This window comes from Echiichthys vipera (genome assembly GCF_963691815.1).
Source record: "Echiichthys vipera genome assembly, chromosome: 8".
NCBI lineage: Eukaryota > Metazoa > Chordata > Actinopteri > Perciformes > Trachinidae > Echiichthys > Echiichthys vipera.
In genome coordinates this window covers 1,783,854-1,808,058 of record NC_139833.1, presented here as the reverse complement: position 1 = coordinate 1,808,058, position 24,205 = coordinate 1,783,854, and the positions used below count along the sequence as shown (strand labels likewise).

Genomic DNA, 24,205 nt, shown 5'->3' with positions numbered 1-24,205 from the left:
TTTTTTTCATTATTATTATTTTATAATAATATTCATTATTATCATCATTGTTATTATTATTGTTTTCTTTATTATTATTTTAAAGTAATAATAATAATAATTATTATTATCATATCATTATTGTCATTATTATTTTTCATTATTATTTTTATTATTATCATTATTATAATTATCATCATCATTGTTATTATTATTATTAATATGTATGATTATTATTATTATCATAATCATTATTATTATTTGTATTAAAAAGAAATATTATTATTATTATTGTTATTATTATAATTAGTATTATTATTAAAATGAATTATTGTTATTATTAATATTTGTTATTATTATTATTATTATTATATAAATAAAATAGCTCATTTTGCTCAGTGCTCAGACTGTCCGCCCGTGAGGCTTTTATTTTGTACACTAAGCGGAAGTGGTGTGTTTGACTTTGTTTGCTTGGTGCGGTGCACTCTGGGTAATGGAGTCGTCAGCAGCAGCAGCAGCAGCAGCAGAGGGGAGTTTGTCAGCCCGGTAGTTCGTCTCCTCTTATGGCAGCAGTGTCGCGGAAATGTCCGTTTTTGTGGCCGCTGTTGTGGCTCTTTGTCCGGCTGTCCGCGTCCACAAACACCCGGTAAGACTTCCGGTTCCTCTTTTAGTTAGCTGCTAATGTTAGCACACAGCTGTTAGCCTGCTAGCTGTTAGCCTGCTAGCTGTTAGCCTGCTAGCTGTTAGCCTGTTCAAACTAGTTTCATTTCCGCGTAAGTTCAAAATGATGGATAAAAAAAATGTTTCTGTTAAAAATAAGTTTATTATTATTTGTTGTCATAGTAACACAACGAAGCATCTGTTTGGCAACAACATCCGGTATTTTATTTTATTATTTTATTGCACAATCAAAATACAAACATCATATTAAAGATAATACAAGTTATAAACAACATTTAAATAAATATAAATATTTAAAATAAGTTGATTTATTGTCATACTAACATAATTAAGCAGCCGTCATCCAGTATTTATTTATTTATTATTTATTTCTTTATCATATTAACATAAGTTATAAGGTAAAGTCATGTTAAGCAGCTGCTTCGCAACATTATCCAGCATTTAATTATTGTTATTTATTTTTTTACACTTGCAAACATCATATTAAAGATAATTCAAGTTATATACAAAATTAAAAATATATATTTTTATTAAAAAATAAGTTGGTTTGTTATCATACTAACATAACTAAGCAGCTGTTTCACAACATTATCCATTATTTTATTTTATTTTTTTATTGCACAAACAAAATGAAAACATCATATCAAAGATAATACAAGTTATGTACAGTATAAAAAATATATATGTATTAAAAATTAATTGATGAACATAACTTACCAGCTGTTGGGCAACAACATCCAGTATTTATCATTTTTATTTGATGTGACATTTAATATTCAGCCTCAAAATGTATTTTATTTCATTTGCTATTTTATTATTAAAAATATTTAATATAAACATTACTTTTCTTCCATGATTCAGAGTTACACACAAAACTAAAACTGTATTTTTAAACGTAAAATAATAAAAACATGAATTAAAAGTGAATAAAAATAATAAAACATAGAAAAAAGTCAGAATAACATCAATTTATGGGTTTTTCAAACTAAAGGAGTCAGTTAAATAAATAATCAATAAGCTAAAGGTCGAGAGCAGGCAGTCCAAACACACACACACACACACACACACACACTCACACACACACACACGCACGCACGCACGCACGCACGCACGCACACACACACACACACACACACACACACAGAGAGAGAGAGAGACACGCACACACACACGCACACACAAACGCACACACACACACACACACACAGGAGTAAGCAGCTGTTGGGAAACATCGTGTTTATCTGACATTTAAAGTTTTTATCAGAGTCCAAAGTTTAAACACAACTCGTCCTTTAATCCAAACGCATCAACAAGTCACTTTAAATGTGTGTGTTATCCGTCACTTTGATCAAAGCTTGATGAGTTTTTTTATCTGTTACTGTGATTGAACGCGTGATGAGTTCAGTCACAGGAGGAGACGCTGTCGCTGTCGTCACGTTTCTGTTTCTTTCTTTAAGGAAAAGTGAGTTTGTGTTGATGTTGTTTCGCGCTTTGACCACAGGACGGCGCCGCTAACGAGGCCTGAAACAACAGAAAACACTTTATTTATTATTACACAACTGAAATAAAGCAAAAATAACATTACAATCTATATTATTAAGAAAAAACAAAGGTTCCTGAACCTCGACCTCGTTTAGTTTTCCATTTATTTTCATTTTCTATTTAATTTAATTTATTTTATTTTCACCATTATTAACAAATGTTTTATTTTCCATCTTATATTCCATTAATTATGTCTAAAATACTTTTTGCTGCATTTATTTTATTATTATTATTATTATTATTATAATAAAATAATGTTATCATAAAAAGTGATAAAGTGACAGGAAGCTGACTGCAACAAATTATTATTATTATTATTATTATTATTATTTGAAACAACGAATAAGTGTAATGAAAAATGTATTATTATTATTTTAGAATAATTTGTTCTTTTCATTAATATTATTATTATTATTATTATTTTATGATTCTTTTTAAATGTTCATTATTATTATTATTATTATTAATATAATATAATATAATTACTTGAAACAACCAATAAGTGTAATGTGACAGTCAATTATATATATATATAATTATAATTTTAGAATTCTTTTTACATTATTATTATTATTATTATTGTTATTATAATTATTTGAAACAACCAATAAGTGTAATGAAAAATATATTATTATTATTTTAGAATAATTTGTTCTTTTCATTAATATTATTATTATTATTTTTAACATTATTATTATTATTATGTGATTATTTGAACAACCAATATGTTTAATCAAAACAACTAAAAATAATAATAACCAGGCTCAGAACTGGACCCAGATCTGCTGCGGAGGTAAAAATATTGTTTAAGTGTCGATAAATAAACTCGTGTTTTCATGTTGACTCTGTTTTTTTCGGGGTCGATTTCATCACATCTTTAAAAACATGTGGTTTCTCTGCGGCCTCACGTGTGTTTTTCTGAACGTGGAGACAAAGACTTCCTCTTTACCGGACGCCGTTAGCGCCTCGGATGAACGCTACGCTCACGCTCAGGGGTCTGAATGGGGCTGGAAATCCTTGGAAACACTTGAATTTGAGTGTTTACCAAGTTTGAAAAGTGCTTGAAATGTAGTTATTATGGGATGGCGTGAATTATATATATATTGCATTGTACTGTAAAGCACCTTGCTTTGAGTTTTGCACGAAAAGGTGAAAATGTGCTGCACAAACAAAGTTTCATTTGTTTTATAAAGCAGAGAAAGTTAGATTTGTATATTTGAGAGAATGAAAACAACATTTTCTGACATTTTTGCATCAAAAAATACTTTTTTTATCAGTTGATTTTCGTCGACTCATCGCTGCAGCTCCGACGCCGACAGCTCTGTTCAGCATAAAGGTAGTTTCCCTTTAATCTGTAGAAGGATGAACATTATTTTGGTTGTTGTAAGAGTCCCTACACACAAAACAAAGCAGCAACAGCGTAGTTAGTGAAGCCAGAGTTTATTAAAGAGTGTTTTAAAGACTTACCTACTGGCCCCTGTACCAGCTCCTCTCATAGTAAAGTCCATTACAGTGGAAGGAGCCCATTGGTGCTTTGTTGTGTGTGTAGGGACTCTTCTCATGCTGCTGCAGAGGTTTGCTGTTATTTTCAGCAGCATTAGTGGTTAAAAAAGACCTTTGAATGTCTTCACCGTACTGCCCCGAGCTAATCACTGTTAGCCACGTCCGGCTGTTAGCGACTCTCCTGGATTTCTACCTTAATAGTTGTTACATGAAAAACTGTCTTAATGGCTTATTTGATGAGTGTAAGTGCTGAAAAAGACCCTTGGATGATTTTATGCAGGAATTACACTTTAAGAAATATGAACATTTTGTTCCATGAGAAAGAAATATGTCAGGAGATACCCAACTTGTGGATTTTTGAGGCTTTAAAAAGTGTCTAAATGTGACTCCAGACGTTAGCTTTAGCGCCTTGAAGGCCAAAGTGTGCACCGCAAACTTTATTTATGACATTTAACCAAAAACAAACACTTTAAGACCTTCTGGATTTAAGGACTTGTTCCTGCTGTGCTCAGCATTCATGTGGTTCAGGGCGGCGCCCTGCAGAGGAGCTTCTGTTTGTTGTTTGTTTGTTTGTTTGTTTGTTTGTTTGACCGCAGCATTACAGAAGAACTCCTTGGTAGACGCTTGTTTCTCTCTTGTTTTTAACCCGTTGTACGTCGCGCTCTGTCCCCGTAGAGTCTCTGTGGACGATGACGCCCTGCGGCCGTACGCTGGCGCCCACGGCCCCTCCCACTCTCACCGCTACGTCAGAGACTGCCAGGCCGTCGCTCACGGCAACGCCACCCACGAGAGCCGGCCCTCCAGCGACCACAGGGTGCAGCCGGTGGCCGAGTCCACCGCGTTTGTGTCGGCCGTGGCTGAAGGCTCCAGATGGGTTTACGGTCAGTGAGCGCCAAATGATAATAATGTTCTGGACGTGCCCGACCACGCACACATGTTCTGGACGTGCCCGACCACGCACACGTGTTCTGGATGTGCCCGACCACGCACACGTGTTCTGGACGTGCCCGACCACGCACACATGTGTTCTGGACATGTCCGACCACAGACACGTGCGTTCTAGACGTGTCCAACCACACACACATGTGTTCTAGACCTGCCCGACCACGCACACACATGTTCTGGACGTGCCCGACCACGCACACACATGTTCTGGACGTGCCCGACCACGCACACACATGTTCTGGACGTGCCGGACCACGCACACACATGTGTTCTAGACCTGCCCGACCACGCACACACATGTTCTGGACGTGCCGGACCACGCACACACATGTTCTAGACGTGCCCGACCACGCACACACATGTTCTGGACGTGCCCGACCACGCACACACATGTTCTGGACGTGCCCGACCACGCACACACATGTTCTAGACGTGCCCAACCACGCACACGTGTTCTGGACGTGCCCGACCGCGCACACGTGTTCTGGACGTGCCCGACCACGCGCTATACATGGTCATTGACTTGCAAATGTTGTTTCCTCGCATCTGTTTCACGTGGTGTCTTCTTCGTCCCCAGGTCACGTGACGCTGGTCCACGACCCTCTGAGGACGCTGTCGGTGTTGGAGCCCAGCGGGCCGGGCGGCTGCGGGATGAACCGGAGGGCGGCGGTGGAGGAGACGGCAAAGGCCGCCGGGTGTCTGTACGCCCAGAACGCCGGCTTCTTCAACACGAGGTCGGGCCAGTGTCTCGGCAACGTGGTGAGCGACGGCAGGGCGGTGCAGGACAGCGGCGGCGTGCAGAACGCACAGTTTGGCATCAGGAGGGACGGCACGCTGGTATTCGGGTAAGGGCGCAAGTGGGCGGTAAGTGCCCCGTGCTTTAGGGTCCTTGTCCCCCCCTCCAGGCCCGTTTGTACTCACACTACCTGGGCCTCGGAGAATGCTTCTTGCTGCCTATACGTCATCACGCCGTAACACGTCACACGCATTGATGACGTCATGGAGATGCGTGGCTTTGTTTCCAGATCTTTCCGTAGACCTCGGAGTTTTTGTGCGTCTTGTCGACTGTTTTTGAATCTTTTCATCGACCAAATCTGCAGTAAACACTCCACCTCCGCATCACACCAACGTGAACCTTTCACCGCCATTGTTTTAAATGTCCGCGCATGGTCCCTCCTTCTTTTTTCTACGTCCCAACAGGCGCACAGGAAATGACCTCAGAACCGCCGTAGGCCTCGTGCTCGTACACGTGCAAACGTGCTTTACTAAAGCCCACCTCTCCCAAACGGGCCGTGGACGGCAAGCGTGCCGCTCCTAGACGTGGTTGCACTCACACTGGTCAAAGGAACCAGACTTTAGCTGTGAAACGTGCTCGGGCACGGGACGGATGAACAGTGGGAATGCGCCCTCAGACACCCAGCCGGGGGGGAACTGTGACGGGGACGTTTGAGACTCCAATAAGAGAGCTTTTTACTGACTGAAGCTGCCAACAGCTTTTATTTTGGTAAGTCATCATCCGTGTCTCTCCGCGGTCAGAAACTCCATTTGGCGTAAACTCAAAGTACTTTCTGCGTCGCTCCCTCTGCTTCTTCTCTGCAGCAGATCTCACGTCTCTGAAATATCGTTCCTCCTCTCGGCTTCTGTCTGAAATAAACAACATTTGCAAGTCAGGGACTTCCTGTTTGCGTGGACCGGTAACTTAAAACGTCTGGTTGAGTTTAATGAAACACAGCAGGAGACAAACCCTTTCCCCTGTTCATGACTCAGACACGGGAGGTTCTGGAAGGTTTGGACCCAGAAACGTCTCCGACCTTCTGTGTTATTATCCTCAAGACACACGTGACGGACTGTTTAACAAACTAAAAGCATCGCACATTAAACACCGACAGCCATGTGGCAGTGAAATACGCGGGACAGAAGCCTCGCCCGTTGACACGTCTGGATTTAATGGTTTTGTCAGAACCGCGGTGACATCATGACCTCACCGTGTCATAACTGTACAGAGGCCATGAGAGCGTCGTCGTGCCGCTCACCCGAGCCTCACTTAGAAACCGAGCGTGGATTCAGCGCCAAATGTTTGCGTACATCAGGGTTCGTACATTTGAGATCCTTGAAAGTGCTTGAAAATTGGATAAAGTGCTTGAAATTGTCTCTGTATTGCATTTCTTTCACATCAAATAGCTGTAAAATAGACATTTAATCAAATTTCTTGTCCTTCTGGTGTAAAGAAACACAACTTAAGTCTTTAATAGCACTTTAAGTCTCTTTTAATGGGATGAAAAAAGGTGAAATAATAATTTTTTAATATGCATTGGTAGAAAATAATTAATTACGAGCCTGAGGTGCTGGAAACGCTTGAAAATGAGCCTCAAAAGTGCTTAAAAGTGCTTGAAATTGTCTCTGTATTGCATTTCTTTCACAACAAATAGCTGTAAAATAGAATTTTGATCAAATTTCTTATCGTTCTGGTGTAAAGAAACACAATTTAAGTCTTTAATAGCACTTAAAGTCTCTTTTAATGGGATGAAAAAAAAGGTAAAATAATAATTTTCAATATGTATTCAAAGAAAATAATTAATCATGAGCCTGAGGTGCTGGAAACGCTTGAAAATTAGCCTCAAAAGTGCTTAAAAGTGCTTGAAATTGTACCTGTTTTGCATTTCTTTCACATCAAATAGCTACAGAATAGACATTTAATTAAATTTCTTGTCCTTCTGGTGTAAAGAAACACAATTTTAGTTTAATGGGATGAAAAACAAAAGGTAATTTTCAGTAAGTATTGGTAGAAAAGAGCCGATCACGAGCCTGAGGTGCTGGAAACGCTTGAAATGAGCCTCAAAAGTGCTTGAATTTTGGATAAAGTGCTTGGAAATGCTTGAAATTGTATCTGTATTTAATTTCTTTCACATCAAAAAGCTGTAAAATAGAATTTTGTTTGCTTGAATTTGACCTTTGAAAAGTGCACGAACTCTGGTACAACTGAGGAAATGTGCGCTCGACGTTTATTTCAAGTTAGAAATAAGACGTAATTCCTGGAATCCTCCACAAGTAGAGCAGGATATTTATATTTTATATATTTATATTTTATATATTTATATTTTATATATTTATATTTTATATATTTATGACGCCACTGAACAAACAAACAACAAACACTTCATCCAGAAACCATGAAAAGGTCAATTTAACCTGTTGGTTTGAGGTCTGTGGCTGCTGAGGCTCAACACACACACACACACACACACACACACACACACACACACACACACACACACACACACACACACACACACACACACACACACACACACACACACACACACACACACACACAGACACACACACACACACACACACACACACACACACACACACACACACACACACACAGACACACACACTGGTTTAAAATAGGAAATATTGCTTCATCCACAAAATGCCAGCGTGTTTATTTAGAGGTGCCGATATGAAGATAAATAAACGATAAACAAAGATATTAAATTTGATTCCAGATGGTTAAAAAAGTCCTGAATTTAAATTTCCTTACGCTGCAGGAACTTTGATAACGACATGATTTACAGCTGCACTTCTGCGCTGTGAAGAGGCCGGGTACCTTTAGAGCGCCCTCCCACTGTTCCTCCGTCCCGCGCCCCGTGCTTTAGGGTCCTTGTCCCCCCCTCCAGGCCCGTTTGTACTCACACTACCTGGGCCTCGGAGAATGCTTCTTGCTGCCTATACGTCATCACGCCGTAACACGTCACACGCATTGATGACGTCATGGCGATGCGTGGCTTTGTTTCCAGATCTTTCCGTAGACCTCGGAGTTTTTGTGCGTCTTGTCGACTGTTTTTGAATCTTTTCATCGACCAAATCTGCAGTAAACACTCCACCTCCGCATCACACCAACGTGAACCTTTCACCGCCATTGTTTGAAATGTCCGCACATGGTCCCTCCTTCTTTTTTCTACGTCCCAACAGGCGCACAGGAAATGACCTCAGAACCGCCGTAGGCCTCGTGCTCGTACACGTGCGCACGCTCGTGCTCGTACACGTGCAAACATGCTTTACTAAAGCCCACCTCTCCCAAACAGGCCGTGGACGGCAAGCGTGCCGCTCCTAGACGTGGTACGGTTGCACTCACACTGGTCAAAGGAACCAGACTTTAGCCGTGACACGTGCTCGGGCGCAGGACGGAGGCACAGTGTGAGAGCGACCTAAGTTGGTGAAGGACACAGAAGAGATAAAACACGTGTCCTGGAACGACCTCAGAGTTGTTGTGCAGAGGTTTGAAAGGTGACGTCAGGACACTTTCATAACAAAACATCCGTGCACTCGACCGGTTTTACAGTAACCAGCTACTGTAGTCGTGCTAAAATAGAAACCTGGTTGGCGTCTTGGCTCCCGTGGTAATTTCAGGTTAGGTGACAGGAGGTTCGGTGACTCCTCGCCCGGAGCTGAGGTAACTCTAGAGGAGTAAAAATACCCACAGAGGTCACCGCGGTTACAGGGGTTGTGTAACTGAACCTGTGGCGTTTCGCCAGCTGCCGACATCAGTTTGAACAACTGGAACACAAAAAGCAGACGATGCATAAAACATGGTATGAAGGCATTCAAAGGTCTTTTTTAACCACTAATGCTGCTGAAAACGGTTAGAAGAGTCCCTACACACACAACAAAGCAGCAACAGCGTAGTTAGTGAAGCCAGAGTTTATTAAAGAGTGTTTTAAAGACTTACCTACTGGCCCCTGTACCAGCTCCTCTCATAGTAAAGTCCATTACAGTGGAAGGAGCCCATTGGTGCTTTGTGTTGTGTGTAGGGACTCTTCTCATGCTGCTGCAGAGGTTTGCTGTTATTTTCAGCAGCATTAGTGGTTAAAAAAGACCTTTGAATGCCTTCACCGTGCTGCCCCGAGCTAATCACTGTTAGCCACGTCCGGTTGTTAGCATCTCTCCTGGATTTCTCCGTTAATAGTTGTTACAGGAAAAAACTGTCTCGATGGATTATCTGATGAATGAAAGTAACGGAAAAAGACCACGACACTTTGAAAGGGTGTTACACCAGACTGAAAGACGGGATTGGACACGTCACATGTTGACCTGATGATGGCGGCGCTACATGAATGATCAGAAGACCAGCAGCAGTTTTACAAACACGGAGCCACGGTGGCGTTGTGTTACTGAATTGCAGCGTTAAGTGTTGCTGCGATCCTGACGTCCTGCTCTTCTGTCTGCAGGTACCTGTCACAGGAAGATGTTCTGGACCAGTCCAACCCGTTCGTGCAGCTGGTCAGCGGCGTGGTGTGGCTGCTGAGGGACGGCGAGGTCTACATCAACCAGAGCCTGCAGGCCGAGTGTGATAAGACGCAGGAGACGGGTGCGTACCGCGGACGCTTCCTCCTCAACTCCTTCAGCTGACGGAGGAAGAAGAGTCCGGCTTTGTTTTTGTAGATGTGGTTTAACTTTCGAGGGTGTTTCTTATACGAGGACCAAGAAATGTGAATGAGTCAGTGGTGGAAATGGGTTCGCCGGTTCGATTTTCTGGCGATTTTGTCATGAAGTCGACACATTTCCAGAGTCTCGTCTCACGTTGACCCTTTTTTTGTTGCAGTTTTTCTCTTTATCCTTCTTCTCTTTCACCCTTCGGATGTTTGTTGTCTATTGTTTTCGCGTCAGCCGCACGTTAGAAACGCCGTCGACACGCCGTCGACACACCGTCGACACACCGTCTTTGCTCGCTGTGACTTTACCGCACAGTGACATCACACAGAGTTTGGTAGAAGAGAGCTGGTGAGGTAAAAGTTTGTTTAACGTGCGCTCTGTCTGACTCAGGGCCCGTCCACACGCAGACGCTTTTTGCTTTAACCGCGTGACTTTTGTATCGTTTCTGCCGACCATCCACACGGAGACGCCGTTATCGGAGTCTGAAACCGGGTCCCAGAGTGGATAAATCTAAATCCCCCTTACGTTGTCGTCCACGTACTTCCTGGCGCCCCACTAAGTGTCTGTGCCGTGCTGCTGCGTGAGTGGAGAGAGCGGAGAGACGGTCGTAGAGTTGGATGATCGTTACTCTGAGCAGCTGCGTGAGAATGAATCAGGCCGACCACATATTTCTCCCTTCTCCCTGACGCTCGGAGTAAGTTGCTAAATTGTTCGATAGTCGCTTTTTATAAATAAAGTTGCTGAGAAGGTCGGGGAAGTGGCTCAAGGCTGAGGACAGTAACCGTAGAGTGGTACGTGCTTTCACGTCAGAGTCTCCAAAACGCCAGACACGGATTTGTCTCTCGTCGCTTTTGACATAAAAAAGTCTCTCATCTCATCTTCAGCCTCTTATCCGGGGTCGGGTCTCGGGGGCAGCAGCTTTAGCAGGGGACCCCAAACTTCCCTTTCCCGGGCCACATTAACCAGCTCTAACTGGGGGATCCTGAGGCGTTCCCAGGCCAGTGTGGAGATCTAATCTCTCCACCTGGTCCTGGGTCTTCCCCGAGGCCTCCTCCCAGCTGGACGTGCCTGGAACACCTCCCTAGGGAGGCGCCCAGGGTTCATCCTTACCAGATGATCCTGAACCACCTCAACTGGCTCCTTTCAACACAAAGGAGCAGCGGCTCTACTCCGAGTTCCTCACGGATGCTGAACTTCTCCCCCTCTCTCTAAGGGAGACTCCAGACCCCCTCCTGAGGAAACGCATTTCACACACTTGGACCCGCGACCTCGTCAAGTAGATTTGGGAAGTCTCCAGATTTGAAGTCTCCGGTGTTTGTTTCCAGCGTCTCCCCGTCTCTTCTTCTCCGTTTTTGGTGTATTTCTGTGGAAGTTACAGCGCCACCTCCAGGCCTGGCATGGGTACTACAGCGCTTGGAGTCGGTTTCACTGATTTCCTTTGGACGCAGAGATTTAGGAGTCGAGGTCGAGAGGACGGAAACTTTTTAAGAACGACGGACAAAAAAACAGATTGTTTTCTGTCGTGTGGACGAACCCTCAGACGTTTGCGTTCTCACGTACAGCTCCTCCAGGTGATGTCTAGATGAGCTCAGGGCTGAGGCTCCTGAGGGGTTTGTTTCAGGCTTTACGTTGCCACGGTGACAGAGGGACACAGATTGACAATAAACCCGGTTTCTGGAAACGGCAGCTTTCCACAGATAATCAAGGTTTCCCCTGAACTCCAGTTCTCGACCCCCCCTCCTCTGTCAGTTCACCTAAACCAAACAGGGACCGGACCAGCTGCAGGTCAACGGCGATTAAGTGTAATTATATCTCAGCGCGCTGCCGTGCCAGTGTTTGCATGACACACAAACTGACTGTGACCTGGCGTGACACCAGTGAAACCCAAGTTCACGCCAGGTTCCAGAGTTTTCCCAGAACGGATCTATCTTTGTTTACACGATGCTGAAACTCGACCTCAGCTTTGTATGGACTCACCCACCCCAGCAACACGGAAACACCTTTATATGTGTTTTTACATTTGAGCCCATTACATCTACCTTTATTTTTTGTTTTTTTACTTTTTTTTATTGTTGCAACCAACGATTATTTCATTATCGATTAATCTGACGACTGTTTTTGTAATTAAAGTGTAATTCTGGCACAAAATCATCGACCTGTGGTGTTTTTCTGCACTTACAGTCACCTAATAATCCATGGAAACAGTTTTTTTTTTCAACTTTTAACAGAGAAATCCTGGAGAGTCGCTAACAGCCGGACGTGGCTAACAGAGATTAGCTTGGGGCAGCACGGTGAAGGCATTCAAAGGTCTTTTTTAACCACTAATGCTGCTGAAAATAACAGCAAACCTCTGCAGCAGCATGAGAAGAGTCCCTACACACTAAACAAAGCAGCAACAGCGTAGTTAGTGAAGCCAGAGTTTATTAAAAGAGTGTTTTAAAGATTTACCTACTGGCCCCTGTACCAGCTCCTCTCATAGTAAAGTCCATTACAGTGGAAGGAGCCCATTGGTGCTTTGTTGTGTGTGTAGGGACTCTTCTCATGCTGCTGCAGAGGTTTGCTGTTATTTTCAGCAGCATTAGTGGTTAAAAAAGACCTTTGAATGCCTTCACCGTGCTGCCCCGAGCTAATCACTGTTAGCCACGTCCGACTGTTAGCATCTCTCTTGGATTTCCCCGTTAATAGTTGATACATGAAAAATGGCTTGTTTGATGAAGATAAGTGCCGAAAAAGACCCTGGGGTGATTTTTCGCTGGGACTTAAACAACAACAACAACAACAACAACAACAACAAACAACGGCGTAATTAACTTTCTGTGTCTGATTTTAATAAAAAAGAAATCACGGCTAATAAATAAGTATTGACGTTGATATCTGATCCGGGTATCGGTGCGCCTCTACTAGAAACATTAAGACTTTAAGAAACACGCCTGTTAATCCCAGAGTTTCCCGCTCTTTCACAGGGAGGTTCCGCACGTTTGTGGACGTGCTGTCGGCGAGGACGGCTGTGGGCCACGACGCCGACGGCAATCTGATCCTGTTCCAGATCGATGGACAGACCGGAGTGAGGGGGTAAGAACAGTTCTCTGCTTCTTAACATCTGCTCAGCTCGACGACGTGAACGGAAGTTATGTTAGATTCGATTATAGAGACGAACGCAAACGAGCTGAATGCACTTTTCTCTATTGCTGCAGTTAAAACGGTGATAACGGACATAATATGTAACATTTCTGCATTAAAATGTGTAAAAACAACTCGTCCTATGTTTTATATTTACTAAATTTTGTTCTTAGATTTTCACAAATGTTTCCAACAAACCAGAGAAAAGTGTAATTTCCTCTTTGTGTGTGTCACACGCCCCCGCCACAGCGACTTCCTATAATCTGCGATTCTTTTCAAGTAGATTTGCTACTTTTAATCTCATTAATCTGTGATTTCTTTCTCGTAGATTTGCTACTTTTAATCTCATTAATCTGCAATTTCTTTCCCGTAGATTTGCTACTTTTAATCTCATTAATCTGCGATTTCTTTCTCGTAGATTTGCGATTTTAATCTCATTAATCTGCGATTTCTTTCTCGTAGATTTGCCACTTTAATCTCATTAATCTGCGATTTCTTTCTCGTAGATTTGCCACTTTTAATCTCATAAATCTGCGATTTCTTTCCCGTAGATTTGCCACTTTTAATCTCATAAATCTGCGATTTCTTTCCCGTAGATTTGCCACTTTTAATCTCATAAATCTGCGATTTCTTTCCCGTAGATTTGCCACTTTTAATCTCATAAATCTGCGATTTCTTTCCCGTAGATTTGCTACTTTTAATCTCATTAATCTGCGATTTCTTTCTCGTAGATTTGGGATTTTAATCTCATTAATCTGCGATTTCTTTCTCGTAGATTTGCGATCTCATAAATCAAAACGCGTGTTTTCCTAAGGTATTAAAGTGGGCTGTTAAAACAGCGCCACGGTAACTGTGTAGTAAAAAATGGCGGGCGGAGAAGAGAATCGAGCTGATGGTTAAAGTGATGAACGACGGTGCAGTAAAAGACATCTGAACCCTGACGGGGTTCGATCGTGAGATAAACTAATGCACTCACGCGTCTCCTCAGCCTCTCCACCGGTCGATGGTGTTGATCCGCCCGTGCCGCCGCCCTCAGACATGAATGTGTGGCCGTTAATGATCAACACGCTGACATGTCACCGTGTCCTCTGACTCTATATCTGCACTCAATATGAGGCTCAATAACACATGTGGACGCCTGCTCGGCCCAAACAAGCCTGCACTTCCATCACACTGTGTTTCATAAAAGCTCTAATTCGTCCTCAGTAACGTGCACACACGTCCTGTCGCTGAGTCAGTAGGTTTCTTTTAAAAGTCGTCAACACTGGAGGTTAAAATTTGAGAATTACGTCACTTTGGGTTCAGTCTGTCCCCGGTCCTACGCTGAACACGTTTCCCATCAGAACCAAACACAGTAAATTCAATAAATACTTGATTTATTCTGAAATATTGTCTTTATTGTCCATAATCTGATATAACATCCTCTGTGTCCACACCTCTGCTGTCCGAGCATGTTTTTGCACAAGGCACTAGAGCCGCTGCTCCTTTGTGTTGAAAGGAGCCAGTTGAGGTGGTTCAGGATCATCTGGTAAGGATGAACCCTGGGCGCCTCCCTAGGGAGGTGTTCCAGGCACGTCCAGCTGGGAGGAGGCCTCGGGGAAGACCCAGGACCAGGTGGAGAGATTAGATCTCCACACTGGCCTGGGAACGCCTCAGGATCCCCCAGTTAGAGCTGGTTAATGTGGCCCGGGAAAGGGAAGTTTGGGGTCCCCTGCTAAAGCTGCTGCCCCCGCGACCTGATCCAGGATCAGAGGCTGAAGATGAGATGAGACTTTGTTTCATCACCAGTGTCGATGTTGTTGTGTCTGGACTTACAAACTCTCTCACTGCCCCTCACGTCTTGTTGTTCCCTGTCTGTCTTAACAGTATGAATCTTTGGGAGATGGCCGAGTCTCTGAAGACCTACGGCGTCATCAACGCCATCAATCTGGACGGGGGCGGCTCTTCCACCTACGTGAGTGGCGGCTCGTTGGCCAGCTACCCCTCTGATCCCTGGTGGGCTACTTAACCCTTTATACACGCGGAAGAAAGATGTGATTTCAGTGCTGTGGACCCGCCGTCTGATGCTCTCCGCTCCCCTCGCAGTGTTCCAGACAGCAGGTGGCGCTGCGCTCGGCCCGTCTCCACCATCTTGTGCGTTCACGAGCCGCGCTGCCAGCCGACAGACTGCAGCCGTCACGGAGACTGCGTGGGCGGACTCTGCCGGTGTCAGGAGGGCTGGCAGGGCGCCGCCTGTGACTCTCTGGTGTGTCAGCCGCCGACCTGCGGCCCTCATGGTGTCTGCACCGCCGGTGAGTGTAGAGGTGGAGGAGGATGGTCACAAAAAAAGGAGAGTCACAGTAGCGATGTCTATCTTTATTAATGATTAACTGAGGTCTCTTTCTCCATGTAAGTCAATGAAATGGTCTTTTTGGGCCCGAGGGCATCACTCCACTGACACAGGAAGTTGTAATTCAACCGTTTGACCACTCTGTCACATTGGCTTCAAACCCCTGTGGACTGTATGCCAGAGGCGGGTTTGGGAGGGTTTTATTTTGTGTAAAATTATCCAAATAAATATCAAAATGTTCCGAGTAAACAGGATAAATATGAGTTACCAGCAACAGTTCAAATGTGACCCCAGCTGAGCACGGGTTCGCTGTGACCACGGAAGTAAACACACAAATGATCCACGACCTATAAACTGCTGCCAACAGCGCCGACTAGTGGTTACAGTAGTTGGTGAAACCCTGAGCATGTAGAGTGATCAACCAGCAGGTGGAAGACGTTAGAGAGAGGCCGACACATTGGCCAGCCGATGTTATGGACCGATATTTGCGGTGCATCGTATCGGCCGATATGGGCTGCTGCGTTCGCCGACTGTACCGCGTCTACGGCTCCTAGACGTGGTACGGTTGCACTCGCACTGGTCAAAGGAACCAGACTTTAGCCGTGAAACGTACTTGAGCACGGTACGGAGGCACAGTGGGAGTGCGCCCTAAAGGACGTAAAAATGCTCCTTAAAATGCTCAACATGTGGAAAAACCAAATTACTTTTTCACTTTCGGACACTGTGACGTAGAATTTCCCCCTCTCTCTGCGTAATTACATCACGACTCAGCGATTATGAAAAATCTGTAAAAAAATGACTTGTTGTGAACCTCCTGGTGTCTTCACCGTCGTGTGTGTGTGTGTGTGTGTGTGTGTGTGTGTGTGTGTGTGTGTGTGTGTGTGTGTGTGTGTGTGTGTGTGTGTGTGTGTGTGTGTGTGTGTGTGTGTGTGTGTGTGTGTGTGTGTGTGTGTGTGTGTGTGTGTGTGTGTGTGTGTGTGTGTGTGTGTGTGTGTGTGTGTGTGTGTGTGTGTGTGTGTGTGTGTGTGTCCTCTGTGTTGCAGATGGTTGTGCCTGTGATGCCGGATGGAGAGGAAAGAACTGCAGCCAAGGTAGTCACCACCCTCACCCCCACCTTCACCTCACCCCCGCGGGGGTGTCGCACATCATTACACAGCAGAATCCATCACTTTCAGAGGGTTTTGCTGTGTTCAGTGGAGTCGTAGTGGATCTGGTTTTGCACCGTCGACCAACAGCGAGGTGTTTTTAACGCCCTCGGGACAAAGAGCTGAACAAACCTGTGGAAACAGTGGAGTCTGATATACAACAGCAACTTCTGCATCACAGCGTTGTTGAGTAAACATCTATGATAATGTTGTTTTCCTATAACGTGATACTAAATGAGTTCACACACGAGCGTCGGTTTACAGCCTCATCCTGGTTTTTGTTTTATTTTAGAGCCAAGTATGAAAAGAAGAATTCGGACCCGGGGAGAGCAGGGTAATATTTAGAAAGTCGCAGATTTATGAGATTAAAAGTCAGAAAAGTTGTGTTTTGTTGCATAGTTTCAGGATCACCACAGACGCTGCAGCACGCCGGGTATGTGCCACGTCTGAAGTCTGAAAATACTGTTTTGAAGTTTAGAACGAGTGCGTACAAGGACGAATTATGTCATGGATAATAAGTAGCCACCTTTGATAGAGACGGCTCGGAGATTTGCATCTTTTAATCTAAAAAATTTGCGACTTATTTCTTCTGAGATTTGCGATTTTTAATCTCATAAATCTGCTACTTTTATTTTAGATTTGCCGCGTTTGATCTTAAAAAAATCTGCGACTTTTTATCGTATATTTGTGACTTTTAACTCATAAATCTGCGATTTCTTTCCTCATAGATTTGCTACTTTTAATTTCATAAATCTACGACTTTTATCGTAAATTTGCTACTTTAATCTCATATTTCTGCGCCTTTTTCCTCTGAGATTTGATTAATCTCATAAAACTGCAACTTTTATTTTAGATTTGCCGCATTTGATCTTTAAAAAATCAGCGACTTTTTATTGTATATTTGTGATTTTTAATCTCATAAATCTGCAGGTTTTATTTCTCGTAGATTTGCCACTTTTGATTTCAAATCTGCAACATTTTTCCCCGGTATTTGCCACTTTAATTTCATATTTCTGTGCCTTTTTTCTCGTAGATTTGCGATTTTTAATCTCATAAATCTGGAACTTTTCTTCTTGAAACATCCGTCCCCTGGGTCTGTAATTGTTATTATTATATTAGTTTTTTTTCTCATACTTGGCCGTAACACGCTGTCGTGTGTGATTTCACATCCTTTCATTTTATTTTATGGAGAGAAACTTGATTCTTGAGTCCGACAGTGTCCGGGCTGTTTGAACGACCTCGAGCGCTTGTGTCCTGGTTTCTGGATCAGGATCCGGTCTTTCCACGCCTCAGGTCCGGGTTCCCATCGTCTGATCAGCGCCTGGACCCAAACCCACTGCTTTCTCCTCTCGTTTACAGAGTGCCTCCCAGGTTTCTATGGCGACGGCTGCAATCAAACCTGCAGCTGTGTCAACGGCGGCTCCTGCGACCCCGTCCACGGACGCTGCAGCTGCCCTTCTGGTTTCCACGGCAACACCTGTGAACAAGGTAGAGCTGCGTGGTCGAGTGTGTCTTTAGTCCGCAGGATTTAAATTAAGCTTTTTTGTTTTTTGTTAATTGAAGCATTTGGAAACCTGTCTCTTCCTCTCACGTGTGTTGAATGCGTCCGTGTGTGTGTGTGTGTGTCAGTGTGTCCTCTGGGTTTCCACGGCCCGTCCTGCGCTCAGGAGTGTCGCTGTGACGACCAGTGTCCGTGTGACCCGCAGACAGGAAGCTGTAACGCCACGCTGCGAGAAGAGACCAACCGCACCTTACACAGAGGTGAACGCACACACACACACACACACACACACGCACACACACACACACACACAAACACACACACACACACACACACACACACACACAAACAAACACACACTTTAAACAGGTGCTTCATTTTATCTGTTAGGTTTTCTTGATTGTATTTACTTGAATTTGAATAAAAAACTTGATTTTCAACACAATCTGAGGTTTTTCATCGACAGAAGCTCAAATGTGTCGGACTTAAATACATATTTCCCGTCAAAAAACGTCAAATGAAATACCATAAAAAACTATTTGAAAACAAACATAAGAGGGAATTATTTTCAACGGACATCCTGAGATTTAAACACGTCGGACCCAGGCGTGAGATAGAGACGCACTGATCTGCAAAAGTCTAAAAGGCTGAGCACCCGTGGGCTCGGGGTCGTTCCTGCTAAACTCTGAGCTCTGTGAGGAAGCAGGTGAACGTGTTTTTGTCTGCAGAGGAGAAAAAGCTGATCCTGTTTGTTGATCTTTAGGGAAGAAATCCATTTCCACAACACTCCCAGACTCCGTGGGGTTTGTATTTAGACGATTTGTGCGTTTAGGGCGCGTCCAACCCCACTTTTGATAGTTAGACGCTGCACATTCTGGGCGCAAAGTAAGGCGCACGAGGGAAGTCGGGTTAGTCTCGTCATTAGCGTTGTCTCCCGATAAGCGGCTAAACTCATCGCTCCTCTCACTTCCTCTTTGACTCAGACACGAGAAGACATTTCCCAAAACATCAAACTTCAGTTTTAATATTCACTGTGAAGCTGCGAATCCTCTTCTTCACGCCGCTCTTCCTTCTCCTTCTTCTCTCTGCAGCCGGACGATGTTTAGCCAAACAGATGTTTACACTCTGGAGACGGGACGACGAAGCTCACAGGGAGCAGCCTCGTCTGACAGAGTAAGTGTGGAGCACGGACGGGAGCCTGGAGCCGTCGGCCTCCGAGCTCATCAGTTATTATGATCAAGCCTTTTGAGGTGCGTCTGCTGCTTCCTGCTGCACGTTTCTGACGGCGGACTTTGGCGTCATTGTTTACGATCACAGTCAAGATACGTCAGGATGCGGCACATTTTCTGACCGTTTATCGTGAAACAATGACGTCAGAGTCTGCTGTTGGGAACTTGCAACAGGAAGTAGTCACGGCGGAGAGGAGGAAACGGTCCGAAGCGTGGCGTTATTATAACGTTATCCCCTGAAAACCAACATCAAACATGAAGCTGAACCAATATTCTCTCTATAACAAAACAGTGGCGTTGACCAGAGCGCGTGAGGGGAGGCGTGCGAGTAGTAGTAGAACTTTGAGTAGATCTTTTAAAACGTTGGAAACAAAACAGTTATTTTTGTGAACTCGAGTGATTCGAGTGGAGCGTGGTGAAATCAGGGCCGAGCGTGGAGAGCTCTGAGTGTGTGAGCGCAGGGAACCAACCAAGTAATTTACAAGTCATTAACCAGAAGTAACGCACAGTAATTCATGGGCTTTGTTTCCCTTTGCCGTTCCCAGACGTACTAAACCAAACCAAGACCTTCTTTTCTAATCGTAACCAAGTCGTTCTGATGCCTCACTCCCACTGTGCCTCCGTCCCGTGCCCAAACAGGTTTCACGGTTAAAGTCTGGTTCCTTTGACCAGTGTGAGTGAAACCGTATCACGTCTAGGGCTTTAGTAAAGCACATGTGCACGTGTACGAGCACGAGCGTGCACACGTGTACGAGCACGAGCGTGCGCACGTGTACGAGCACGAGGCCTACGGCGGTTCTGAGGTCATTTCCTGTGCGCCTGTTTGGACGTAGAAAAAAGAAGGAGGGACCATGCGCGGACATTTCAAACAATGGCGGTGAAAGGTTCACGTTGGTGTGATGCGGAGGTGGAGTGTTTACTGCAGATTTGGTCGATGAAAAGATTCAAAAACAGTCGACAAGACGCACAAAAACTCCGAGGTCTACGGAAAGATCTGGAAACAAAGCCACGCATCGCCATGACGTCATCAATGCGTGTGACGTGTTACGGCGTGATGACGTATAGGCAGCAAGAAGCTTTCTCCGAGGCCCAGGTAGTGTGAGTACAAACGGGCCTGGAGGGGGGGACAAGGACCCTAAAGCACGGGGCACGGGACGGACGCACAGTGGGAGGGCGCCCTGAAGGTGCGTTCACACCGGGTCCGTCAGCGTCTTGCGGCCGACTTCGTAAAATACCTTATGGATTTTTGAATATCCTACGAACCTGTTGATGAGAATGCGTTGAAGAAACCGCTCCGTGCTTCAGCGTCGGAGCTGTAAACCAGCGTAGTAAGACTTTGGTTGGTCTTCCCCGTGTCAAAGGTGGAGTCACGTCGACGTGTTTGAGCTGCAGGTGCGACGCGTGCTCCGGATCCTGCAGACTGAGAACAGGAGAACAGGTTGAGTTCCTGTCTCTTTAGTAGTTTCCTCATGTAACCGACAGTTGGCAGACGCACAGATTCTCCCTCAGATGTTAAGTGCTGTGAGCTGAGGCGTGAAATCGCCCCATCTGCCGTCACTTTATCTTACACACACACACACACACACATACACACACACACACACACACACACACACACACACACACACACACTGTCTGTTTTCTGTCGCTGTGGCGTAAAGTTAAAAACCCACAGATTCATTTAGATAAGATTTGAAGCAGGTTTTTGCAGCGTGATGAGAAATCACAGACACAACGGCAGCGCCACATTTCACAGTTTGACGTTTGACGTGAGATATGTAACAAGAAATCAGCTTCATCATCATCATCATCATCATCATCATCATCATCATCATCATCATCATCTTCATCTCTGAACACAACCGTTCTGTCTTCTGTTCTGTGGAGAAATAAAACATTTGGTGTCTCGTCTCCATATGAACGAGGCCGGCGTGCATTCATTAGCCTCCTTACCTTTCACATGCAAGTTAGGAATTGTTAGCTGTTGCTATGGTTACTGGAAAGCGCTTTGTGAGGGGTACTGTGGTCACAGACGGGGGGGGGGGGTTAACCCGTATTCGACCAAAAGAGGGAAATGTAACCTCCAACACTCCTTGAGACGCCGGCGTCCGCGGCCCCGACGTTTTTGTCTTTGAGAAGGCTTTAACGTATTCCTTAGATCATCATGGCGACCGAAGGAATACGTTAATGTACGTTAAAGCTCGTCAGGACGAGGCCGAGGCTAAAAAACAAAATGCACACTGCAAAATGAAGCTAAAACTGAAAGAAATAAAGGTTCTCTGGGTGAGTCGCACCTTTCTCTCAAAGACTTCACACTTTTTTCATAAAATTTTCCCACTTTTTTATCAAATGTTCGCACTTTTTATCATATTTTACACTTTTTTATCAAATTTTCACACTTTTTCATCAAATTTTCACACTTTTTTATCAAAATTTTCACACTTTTTTAAATAAATCTTCTCACTTTAATTCTCAAAGTGTCTCAAAACCTCAGAAACTGTGGTGCGATGTAACGATGTAGTGAAACATCGGTCGGTAAAAGTTGGACCTCCTCCGTCGCCTTCTCTCCTTCCATTCACAAAATCTAACCCGGTGAACCGACACCAACCACGCGTGACCCGATTACTGTGACACGCTCACGGGGAACACATTAGTGTCTGTCACGGCCGATCTCTAGAGTCTGACCCCTGAATGTCTGTCGTGGTCGTCTCTCCTCAGGACCTCGTGGCTGATGATCACCTCCTCCCTGGCCGCTCTGCTGTCAGCCAGCCTGCTGGTCCACCTCGTGCGGGCGTGTCGCGGCTCAGCGGTCGCTCACCTGCCCCAACGTCGAGACTACTCCTACGTCCCGCTGACCGACATCAACGGAGCCGCTTCACGTGCCGGAGCGAACGCCGGGAAATCTGGTGTCCGATCGGACGACTCGGACTCTCAGGACGAAATCTGGTCTCCGTCGCCCTCGGGGAGGTCGTAGCTGCTTCACCTTCTCCCCTCCTCAAACGTAAACCGACAATCCTGCTGAAATGAGGAGGAAGCTAAAGCACAGCCCGCGTTGGGACGTCCTTTTTTCCTCTCTGATGACTTTTAAACTGTTTCTGGGCGCCGCTCAGGCGCTCGCTCACGCGTTTCTCGTTTACAGCCGAGGCCTTTTGATGTGACGATGAAAGGAAAGAGGTCAAAGCTCCTTTTTGTCATCTGGATGTTTCCAGGTAGGGTGAGCTTTTCTGCTTGTGCCATAGAAACGGATGAACGTTGAACTCCAAACAGGGGCCTGTGTCATGGAGCGAGACTAGGCTGCATCGACGCTGATACCTGTTTGCTATAAAACTCTTATCTTTCGCTGCGATCACGCCTGGCGTCCACTCTCTCCCGCTGTGTCTGAGCCACTAAAACAGAGACGTGTTCAAACTGGGACGAGCAGAAACGCAGACGCCAACGTCAGTCAGTCTCATCAGTGACGCAGACTGACACACCTGACTCTGGCTGCTCCTTCCCTCTGCGCCGTGGCTTCCTCCGGACATGGCGAACGCTCCGTACACCTCTAACATGTCCGCTCCTATCATGGGTTTTCCCCCGTTACCGTCTTAAACTCTCGTGTTACTGTCAGGAACAGTTCCACCTCGTCGTCGCTCAACCACAATAATCTGCTCCGACTTCTCACCGTCGCCGTTCTTCCTCCGCAGAGAAACATTTGATGATCTGCTTCCTGTTTACACCAGCACGCGCACTCGCCCAGTGCATGTAAATGCTCACGTGATGAGTGTTTTCACACGTTTTAATGTGGACGGAGATTATTTAAAGTAGTTTTAACACGTATATGTTTTGCTACGGTCTCTACTCCGGAGTCAGAGACGCTGGGAAACGCCGTCGAGCCCGTTTTAGTTCGTTTTAGTCTTTAACTAAACATTCGTTGGGCTGACAAACTAACATTTTATCTGAAATACCAAAGGAAATATTTGAAAACTGCGCCTTGATCAAAATCATCATAAGAAAGATACCGTATTGTCCGCACTTTAAGGCGCACCACATTATAAGGAGCATAGAACAGACGCTACAGTGGAGGCTGGGGTTACGTTCTGCAACCATTAGATGGAGCTGCGCTAAAGGGAACGTCACCAAAACAGTCAGGGGAGGTCGTCTTGTTGCTTCCTCCACTTCGGCACCATTGATTGGTTCATGTTCAACTCTCTGGCTGCTGCTCTATTCCCGTGTTCTGCTGCGTGACTAATGGCCTAGAGTGTAAACTCTGCGTCGTAAGCGTGTCTCTTAACAGGAGCCATTTTGGGCTCTTTACACAAACACACACTTGGAAATGAAACGGCACGCTTCACGCAGTCGTATATCTCAACATGCACCGCGCGTTACTTCTTCTACGGGGGAAAATAGAGTCGGCGGCTGCTCACCGTAGTTGGAGACCTGTTGTGGCTCAATATTGGTCCATATATAAGGAGCACCGGGTTATAAGGAGCACTGAGACATTTGAAGGTTTTTAGGTGAAACTTATAGTGCGGAGAATACGGTATAGATGATCAAAACAATATAGAAATATCTTTCATATATATATATATTTTTCTTTTATAGTTTCTATCGTAACGTGGAGAAAAAAGCACAGTTTACCTTCTGATCCTTTATCCTCAGTTCTTCTTAAATCAGTGTATATACATATATATTTACATATATACATATACATATTTATATATATGGACTTTTTATTTTTAGATTTACCAGAGAACACGTTACATCGTGACACATTTCGTTATCAAGCTAACAAATGATCTCTATCAGGCTGGAG

At 44.7% G+C, this 24,205-nt stretch overlaps 1 protein-coding gene across 1 annotated transcript; it reads left to right on the top strand.

The window, feature by feature from the left end:
* Nucleotides 1-511: 511 nt before the first annotated feature.
* On the top strand, nucleotides 512-23,469 carry LOC310950824 (N-acetylglucosamine-1-phosphodiester alpha-N-acetylglucosaminidase-like). Its single transcript, XM_083918826.1, has 12 exons — nucleotides 512-625; nucleotides 4,381-4,586; nucleotides 5,228-5,495; nucleotides 9,885-10,024; nucleotides 13,053-13,161; nucleotides 15,076-15,204; nucleotides 15,295-15,500; nucleotides 16,582-16,629; nucleotides 18,043-18,171; nucleotides 18,313-18,444; nucleotides 19,276-19,357; nucleotides 22,132-23,469. The coding sequence occupies exons 1-12, from the start codon at nucleotides 543-545 to the stop codon at nucleotides 22,385-22,387; spliced, it is 1,788 nt and encodes a 595-aa protein (XP_083774952.1). The 5' UTR covers nucleotides 512-542; the 3' UTR covers nucleotides 22,388-23,469.
* The last annotated feature ends 736 nt before the right edge of the window (nucleotides 23,470-24,205 follow it).

What these genes read in the sequence shown, in the direction of transcription:
- LOC310950824 (XM_083918826.1), top strand. Translation starts at nt 543, where the DNA reads ATGGCAGCAGTGTCGCGGAAATGTCCGTTTTTGTGGCCGCTGTTGTGG. An exon ending in AGCTACCCCTCTGATCCCTG is followed by an intron (nt 15,205 to 15,294) that starts GTGGGCTACTTA and finishes CTCCCCTCGCAG; the next exon opens with TGTTCCAGACAGCAGGTGGC. An exon ending in GAGCAGCCTCGTCTGACAGA is followed by an intron (nt 19,358 to 22,131) that starts GTAAGTGTGGAG and finishes GTCTCTCCTCAG; the next exon opens with GACCTCGTGGCTGATGATCA.